At 43.4% G+C, this 9,552-nt stretch overlaps 1 protein-coding gene across 1 annotated transcript in view; it reads right to left on the reverse strand.

The window, feature by feature from the left end:
• peli1b (pellino E3 ubiquitin protein ligase 1b) overlaps positions 1-9,552 on the reverse strand; it is a 30,843-nt gene that overhangs the window by 3,853 nt on the left and 17,438 nt on the right. The window contains exons 2-7 of the mRNA XM_008321606.3: positions 8,517-8,816; positions 3,884-4,013; positions 3,247-3,348; positions 2,450-2,647; positions 1,480-1,668; positions 3-314 (exon numbers count right to left, since the gene is read on the reverse strand). Of these exons, the coding sequence (XP_008319828.1) occupies positions 3-314; positions 1,480-1,668; positions 2,450-2,647; positions 3,247-3,348; positions 3,884-4,013; positions 8,517-8,599 (1,014 nt within the window). The 5' untranslated portion in view covers positions 8,600-8,816. The remainder of the gene's footprint in view (positions 1-2; positions 315-1,479; positions 1,669-2,449; positions 2,648-3,246; positions 3,349-3,883; positions 4,014-8,516; positions 8,817-9,552) is intronic.

Here is a 9,552-nt window from a genome sequence, read left to right on the forward strand (position 1 = left end):
GGCTGCGCCCCCTCCCTGCCCTCCCGCTCCTCCCGGTGGTTGCCCCAGTTGTGGTATCCGTGCACGTGGCCACACTGGAGGTAAACCCACGGCTGCTTCTCGTCCGGCGTGTCCTTCCGCCGCATCGAGGGGAACGCCAATGTGTTGAAGCCCACGGGACACTGAGGGCGGGCAGCGTTGATCTCCTGGCGCAGCGCCTCCAAGTGTTTGAGGGTGGGAGTGCGTGACAGGCCTTCGGCGGTGCGCCACAGCAGCGTGGCTCCGCAGAGGTCGACGAGGGAACCGTCCACCAGCTCCTGACTCTCATTTTCCACCTGCAACACAGAAGAGGCAGACACCAGTAAATACTAACCCTACAGGCCACGGGTGGTACTGCATCAGATAGTACCTTCCTTAAAAAACCCTCTCTTTTACTACAAAACTGGGCTGAAATCAACCTGTAACTAATAAATCCAAAGGTCACATCAAAATGGAACATCGTTGATTTTCTCTGTTTGAAAATAATGTTTCAAATGTTTATAATGATATAAATTATGTTTCATTTCAGACTGTGATTTGTAGTAACACGTTTGTGAAAAAAAAAAGTCCGAAGCAGGAAAATAAAATTAAACTGTCTGACAGTAGGATCTACTGGCCACCAGGTGGCAGTATAACACCAGATGTTTTTATATGGACAGTGGGGGTAAATCAAGGAGGACTCCAGGGACGAACAGCTGGAGGCAGGATGACGTGAACAGATCGAATGAACCGGAAGTCGGTGTTTACTTTTTCACTTCTGTATTTCTCTATTTCACGTGTGTCCTGCAAAAACCAGACTCTTTTTCTGTCTGTGGCCAAACAGCTGCTGGACTGGACCAGCCGTGACTCCAGAGTGTTCATGGGAAACAGTTGCTGTTTTTCTTCCTTGCAGAAACAAAACAAAACAAAACAACCCCACTCAGCTGACTCCAAATCTGAAGCCTCAGACGCACATGCTGGTGCTGTGAAGTAACATTTTTAAAGAAATTATATTTCAATAAGAAAGTTCAAAGTAAGTACTGATAAAAATATTTCTAAATATATCAATAATATAACAATATGTAACATTATTTTGTCTGTTGTAAAATGAGCTCGTTGGCTCCACACAGTGGTCAACAGTGATACTGACGTCCAGTCAAAGCAGTGATCACTGACAGCTGTGATCCAATCAGAGTGATGCCACAGGTGGGTCTGAGACTCTGGTGTCAACTGGAGGATCCTCTGACCAGGTCCCGTTACACACGGTTTTGATCATCACACCTGTTGCTATGGAGACGGCATCCTGATAATCTGCCTGTGCTGTGAGTCCCCCTTTGCCCCCCCGCCGGCCTCTCCCACGGGGGAGTTAAGAGAGCCAAGCACTTTTTATTAAGAGGTCAATCTTAAAATAAACTCCACCAAAAATAACGTAATAATAAATAACAGGGATTTTTTTTTTCCACTTCTTGTTTTTTTCCTCACCATCTTCCCTCGCTGCTGCGCCGAGCGTGTTTCCCTCAGAGTGAAGACGTTGCCACAGACAGAGATCTCCCTCCAGACGCCCGGTTTGGAGTCCTGGCTGAATCCGTTCCGAGGATGCATGACCAGGACCCCGTTGGTGGTCAGTCCGTCCATCTGACCGTCACACGTCTTCCACTTCGCAGCTTTCTCCTGGAGATCACATTTGAAATGGTTCATTTAATATTCCTCCTTGTGGTGAGGGGTGGTAGTGCAGAACCGCAGTTGAAATTTTGAGGTCAAATTCTCCCATCATGCCACTCTTCTCCAACTAAAGCTCTGAACTAAAACAGACCAATTCTCATCTGTTCCAACTTCAACAGCGACCGTTGCAACCAAGTGGTTAAATGTGTGTACTGCACCCTTGTTTCATTGACACAAAAGTAATGCGTTTGACTGCGGTACATGGTGCAACAGTTGTACTTTTTCCCAAAGACAGTAAAGGCATCAGAGGCTCACAGTGCTGAGTCATCGGTGTCAGCCAATCAGATCCTGACGTAACTGTAACACTGTCTCCTGTTGTTTACCTCCACCCTGAATCATGACAGTGTTCGCTTGTTACCGGTACTTTTATTAAATGACTCACATCTGTACTGATTTATTTTGGTGGGAAACAATGCAAACTTCAACTGGTATTTCAGGAAAAGAAACCGTTTTCAATTTCCCAGACCTGGGAGACGAGAAGTTCTGTTCACAGATGAACATCTGTACTTTATTTCATGTAGTATTTTCATGGGCTACTGCAAAAGGCCTTTATTTACAATCTTGTACGAGGATGGAGAAGAGTTTGGGCCAAACATCCCGTTCTAACAGGCAACTTTAAACTGGAAGTTTAAACTGAGACCTTCAGAGAATCTTCACTTTTTTTTTTCATCTTTTTTTTTTTTTATTGGCCGAAATGTATCCGATGCCTGATTTAAAAAAAAGCACTCACCCCGAGGAAGATGTTCTTGGAGGAGTCGAACCCTGCGGCGTAGATGCGTGCAGTGTAAGGCGGCGTGCGCTGACAGATGATGCGACAGGCGAAGCGGGAGATGGTGCTCTGGACAGACTGGGTGTCTGCGTTACTCTGGCTGCCAGGAACCGTGTCTGTCACCACGAAGTCATTGGGACTTTCTGTGGATCGACCGATCTGGGATAGAAAAAAAACAAAAAAAAACAGGAGTTGAGCCAAGAAAAGATTATAGATATCATGAAATTAAATTATAAATGATCCAGAATAATTCAGCAAAAACACTCATCACATTTTACCAGTCATGGTTTAATTTCCGCGATGAGATGAGAAAAAATACAAAATGAAGCCACTAGAGGGCGCCACTTTAGAGCCTACTGAAGCCAAGTTATAATTTTTGCAAAAGAATGTTCCCCAAATGTGGACGACTTGGCAAAAAGGCAAAAAAATAAATAAATAAAATAAAATAAATAATAAAAAATATATTAAAAAATAAATTAAAAAACAGTTTTGATGGAGAAAATAATAAATAGTCAACATGTAGATATTAAAGGACGGTGTAGGAAAATTTTTTAAAAGGTTTTCGGAGGGGGGGGGAGTGTTGACCGAGACAACATTTCCATGGAAGTTGCTACGTTAGGGAGCGTTTTAGCTTTGGGCTACAATTACAGCCTACTTTTGTTACCATTTTGTTAAATTGGCACAAGGAAAAGTACACGGAATTACCTATTAGATCCTTTACAGCTGAGTGTGTGTGTGTGTGTGTGTGTGTGTGTTACCTGGAACATGTCGGTGTTGCTGTCGTGTGTGTACTCCACCACCACCGTCTGAGCTCGGGACAGAGTGTATGAGATGCTGTGCTGGTCTTTATTACTGATGGCCTGTGGAGACGGGAGACGGAGAAGAACAGGGACGTAAACGGTGAGACGGGAATGTCATGACCTTTGACCTGAAGGCTTTTTTAAAGGTTTTCACGGTTTTAATAATTTATATTTCCTGATAGTGATATTTGGAGATTTATGATCAGGTATCATAGAGATTAAATCAACATTTAATTAAGGAAATAAAAAATAAAAATATATACAGTACATTTAAAAATATTGTGGGCCATAAAAGCCTTTTCACGTGCCACGTCTGGTCCCTCGAGCCAGACTTTGAATCCATTAACTAACTAAGTAGCATGAACATGTGTGTGTGTGGTGACTCCTTCGTCCACAGACAAAACTTTTATTTATTTGCTACATACACCAGCCTGTTAGTACCTAATGGCGCCTCCTGTGGTAGCCTGTGTCAATTACAAGGACTCACACTGTATATTTCCCCTTTCGACACAGATAAATAAAAATCAAACAAATCTAACGCTCTTGTCATATTGCGCATGGTGTGTGTGTGTGTGTGTGTGTGTGTGTGTTGTACCTTGGCTGCCTGTGGAGAACAGGCCACGTGCACCGTGCTGGGGGTCACCCCATTGGCCTTGGGTCTCTTACAAAGTGCAAATCTGCTTTTACGTCGACCTCTGTCCCCGTTGGGCAGAGAGCCGTTGTACCTGCAACACACAAACACACACACACACACACAGAGAACACCAGGTCGTTACTGAATGAAACTCTGTTACAGTTCAGTTTGTTCCTGCAGCCTAAACAACAGATGAAACTTTTTCCTACACACGTCTGAACAAAAGTCTTTTTTTTTAACTAAACAACAGAGCTCTCCACACATGAGCCCAGATGGTCTGAGAAAATAAACAAACACACACACACACACACACACACACACACACACACACACTGGGACCCATTCAGCCTGAAGAAAAAACCCTCTGTGTTTCTGAGAGCAGGAATCAAACACACTGACCTCAGTCATCAGTCACGTCTATTTCAGAGCTTAGGGCAGTGGTTCTCAAACCAGGGCTCCGCGGCACCAAGGTGGTTTTGACTTTAAGCAGTTAAATTTTGATTGCATTACAGAAGATGAGCTGGACATGTTTTTCAGATTTTGCAAACGATAACTTCATAGCCAACACAGCCAACCCGTGACTCCCCCGCTACAGATTTTTCCAGGACAGATTCTGAAAAGGGTTTTTAATGACATTTCACCCCCACGCCGCCACTGATTCCTGCCCTCGCTGCGGACAAACTCAGCGCAGCTGAAACGTGTCTTTGTCCAATCAGAGCCCTGAATTAAACCCACCCGACGAACCGAGTCCCAGCCGCCGGCAAAATGTTTCTGTGAGTGAGCAGATCTGCTGGGACCAAACAACGCTGAGAGGGTTTATGGGTAACCATGGTGAGGGAACAGAACTACAGCAACGTTTTGGGACCAGTAACCATGGCAGGAGCGTAACCATGGTGAAGTTTAGCCCCGTTTCCAGAGGACAGGGGCAGGGTAGGCGGCTGGAAGTTCAGTCCCAGGGTTTCTGCGTGTACATGCATGTGTCCACTTCAAGTGTCCAAAACAAGTGTGTGTGTGTGTGAGACAGAGGGAGGAGGGGAGAAGGAAATGTTTTTTTTTGTACATAGGATGAAGTAGAAAAGATCACTGTTAGGAAAAAGTTACTCGCTCCTCGCAGTCACACAGTGTGTATTCTTCTTCAGTCGGTGTGTGTTTTCTCCAAACACGCGTAAACTCAGGCTTGCTGTGCAGCAACCACACTCACACGGCAACACTGTAAAAACATAAAGACCTGCTGTGGAGGTAATTACTACCCAAGGCCTGTGTGTCTGGAACGTAAACATTAAAACGTTAAATGAACGTCAGAATAAAGATTAAAATACTTTAGTCGGAAAACAGTTACAGGGAAAACACACACACACTGGTCCACGGTGCTGCACATTAGTAAGTAGTAGGTTGTCAGAAAATATTGATACACCAGAATATCACAATATTTCCTTTCCTGATCCCGTATCAATCTCCTCCTCCATAAGTTATTGATCTTTTTCTCACCAATTCCCAGTCCAATATTCCTGGTGTTGGTTCATTTTCTTTTTCTTTTCTTTCTTCTCTAGTGATTCCAAATGTAGATCCCTCTGTTCCAGTGTTAGGAACTGATGTTCAGATGGAACAGAGTCTGAGACTAGGATCACACTCTGACTACAGTTACACTTGCAAAAAAAATATATCAATATATCGTTGTGACTCTAGTATCGCAATGTATCGTATTGTTGCCTCTGCATCGCGATACGTATTGTAATACACACCGCTAATGTGGAGTACATATGTGAGGAACAAGAACTGGCCTGAGTGAGAGAGAAGGCTCTACGTACAATTAAATAAAAAAAAAAAACGTCAATTTATCGCGGTGCCTACAGTATCTCAATATATTGTATCGTAGCCCTGTATCGCGATATCATATCGTATCGCCAGATTCTTGCCAATACACAGCCCTAGTAAATAGTAAATAGAACGGCAAAAGTTCAAGTCACTTCTTGTGTAGTACATGAAAAAACCAGCCTTGTATTGGACATTACCCAGAATGCACGAGGGTGGAGGCATACACAGAGTCAGTGATGGTTTGTCGTCCACTGTTGTTACAGTTGCCCTTAAAGCCCCACAGATGAGCAGCGGGGCAGTAAACAGATAATCCTCCATGAAATTCTCCAGCGTTCTCCTGGATTAGTCCATTATCATAACACAGCGGTGACACTGTAAGGTCGGGACCCCGGTTCAGTGGAGGCCGCGGGGGTCGGACAGGACACGGAGTCGCACGTTTGGCTCTCGGCTCGTGTGCACGTGTGCAGTCTGTTCTGGGTCAAACAGGATGCAGTGTGAAAACAAAGCACTTGTTTTCCCCTCAGTGAAAGTTCCAGACGTGAGGAACTGTTTACTGGAGCGGAAGAAGTCGACACCAGTGTGGATTACGACATCCTGGACTGACTTGTTACGTTAATCATTTGTATGAATCATTAGCAGGGATTAGTCCGATATCCGATACGCCGATATTGTCCAAACACTTAATTTCCGATTCCGATATCCCCCGAAACTGCGTTAAACACCTCAGGACCCTACGTGTGATTCCAGCAAATTTGGCAAAACCTAGGTATTGTGTTATTGGATTTTAGATCCTGGACAATCGATCCATCCCTACCTAACACTCGTTTGGTCTCCCATCAGGCTGAATTCAGACTTCAGAGTCAAGTCCATCTTCACCTAATACAAGATCCAGTTCATGTTTATTCAATAAGACCCTGCTGACCCTGACTCATGTACCGACCGTAGACCCTGGCCCATCGAAACATTGGCGATATCAAAGTCAGAGAAAAAAGTGAGCGACTATAAATACGACTCTTCGTATCCTTCCTCCTGTCAGAGCAGCTGAATGATGGCTGTGAGAACATCCTTAGTTCTCCCATGACCTTTCACAGCTCTGTGAGCAGCAGAACTGTTTTTGTGTCAAAGTTATGGCTTCATCTCCTCAGGATTTCAGGTGTGTATTCACCTGTGTTCTCAAACGTAGTCACGGGGGGGAAAAAAAAAGCAGAGCACGTCGTAAGTTATGGCTTCATCTCCTCAGGATTTACACAGGTGTGTATTCACCTGCGTTCTCAAACGTAGTCACGGGGGAAAAAAAAAAAAAGCAGAGCACGTCGGAAAAGCACCTTCTCCCAGATTCACTTTTTTTTCCCCACCAGGACAAATTTCCACCGTCATCTCCCTGACATTTACACTCAGCCCTGAACAACAAACTGTGAGTCAGCTGTGAAACCATCTGTAGGCGAGTGTGTGTGTGTGAGATGTGAAGGTATATACAGTATTTGGTACGTGAAAAGTGTGTGTATGTGCGAGCGTAAGAAGTCTTTCCGACGTCTGCGTTCCTCCGTGGAGTGGGCTGGGCCACTGGGAAATGAAGAGCAGACAGAGAGATAAAGGAAGTCCTTCACAGGCGTCTGTTAGTGGAAATGTTGGTCTACAAGTGTGTGTCACGGAGTCACGGGGTCTTCCTCCAGCTGACCATGTGGGAAACACCGAGGTGTTGGAGACGAGTGTCCAGGACAGATCTCATATGTATGGACTGTATATACGAGACATGATGTAACAGCCTCATGTCAATATACGCACAAATACTCCACTCTGGAAAACTCTGACTGTCTGAACTCACCCCCCACGACCGCCAGAGGAATGGGACCAAAAATATCTGGGTCGTTTATGTTTCCTTCTTGAGAAGAACTTCCGCTCCATCACTTTCAGAGACGTGGTTCTGTAGAGTTCTCCATGTCCACTCCTGTAGTGGACTAGTTTATCTGACCCATAGCCAGAAAAGTCTGGTTATCAGGACACAATTTGAACCCCGCCCCACCCTCTAATAAAAAAGTATTTCACGCCACGAAAACACCACAAGCCACCGTTGAAGCAAAGAAGAAGATTAGTGAGATATGCTATGGCACACATGTCAAACTCAAGGCCCGCAGGCCAAATTCGGCCACCTCACATCATTTTATGTGGCCCACCAAGACTAAGCTCAGAACAAGGGTGTCAAACATACTGCCCGCAGGCCAAAACTGGCCCGCTTGGGGTTTAAATCCGGCCCGCTTCATGAATTTTGTTCAGGATTTATTAATGTTATTATTTTGAATTTGATACTTTACTTTATTGAGGTAAAAGTCGTCAGTTCAAATTCAATATTTCTGGATTTTAGCATAATCAGAACTGGACTGTTCAATGAATATTAATCCTGTTTGGACCCAAACTTTTGTGTTTTAAATTTCGGCCCCTTGAATGATCGAAGTTAGACACCACTGTACCAGAAGGTAAAAACCCAAATGTGTGTTTAAAGACTCCAGACTGGTGACTGGTGTATTATGTATTGAGTTTGAGTTAAAAATACTCACATTAACTACTTTGGAACCAGAACTATAAAAGCAGAGTCAATGGACTCTAACGAAACCCCAGCCCTGTATTTTGAATCAGTATGAATCATCATCATCTTCACCTCACGGTCTGGTACAAACCAGCAGCAGAAACCAACAATGAACCACAAATAATAACACTGTTCATCCAACAGCATTGATGTCAAACCAGGAACCGGTGGCTGCACTGGTTGGTTGGTTCTTACCCCAGCACAATGAGCTCTCCATACTTCACTGGCACTTTGGTGGAGGTGGTGGTGGAGATGTTTTCCTGCTCCGGGGAGTACATTGGGCGGATGGACGAGGTTCAGACGAGGAGCATAGGAAAGATGAGTACGATCCAGCAGGGAGGAGGAAGACGGGAGGGTGGAAAAGAGAGGGGTGAGGTATCGATCCAGAGGAGAGGAGGAGGAGGAGGAGGAGAAGGAGGAAGGGCAAGGGTCAGCTGAGCTTCAGCTCCACCCTCTCATGTTTCATGTGTCCGTCGGTGCCGAGTCGTTAGCGCCCTGCAGAGAAAAGGAAACAGGATCAACAGAAAGATCGGTACTGGTCAAAGAGTGAAGAGACGTTATTTTTGTTTTCACTTTTTTAGTATTGTTTATGAACGAATTATATAAACAGTACATATATATATTTATATAAATACATACATATGTATATATATACATATATACAGTTTATACTTTTTATATATTTATATATGGACATTTGTATTTATATATTTATAAAAATATATGTACATTTGTATTTATATATTTATAAAAATATATGTACATTTGTATTTATATATTTATAAAAATATATGTACATTTGTATTTATATATTTATAAAAATATATGTACATTTGTATTTATATATTTATAAAAATATATGTACATTTGTATTTATATATTTATAAAAATATATGTACATTTGTATTTATATATTTATAAAAATATATACTGTATATGTACATTAAATATATATAATTCTACAGTGTGTGTGTGTGTAGTAGTGACCATGGTGTCAGAGCTACGTGCACACACCAAAGGATTGCGAAATTCACATTTCCTTTCCTGTCAGGTTCCAGGTGGCTTTAACGACATTTAACGATATTCGGAGCAAGTTTAAAGAACTGAAACGACATAGATTGATACACACGGAAAACACACCTCACCCACACACACACACACACATCAAAAAGACTGAAGGAGTTTGCCCAAACAAACAGTCATAACCAGAGCCTGTAGGTCACGACCGAGT

The sequence above is a fragment of the Cynoglossus semilaevis genome, chromosome 12 (genome assembly GCF_000523025.1).
Source record: "Cynoglossus semilaevis isolate Cse_v1.0 chromosome 12, Cse_v1.0, whole genome shotgun sequence".
In the NCBI taxonomy this organism is placed as follows: domain Eukaryota; kingdom Metazoa; phylum Chordata; class Actinopteri; order Pleuronectiformes; family Cynoglossidae; genus Cynoglossus; species Cynoglossus semilaevis.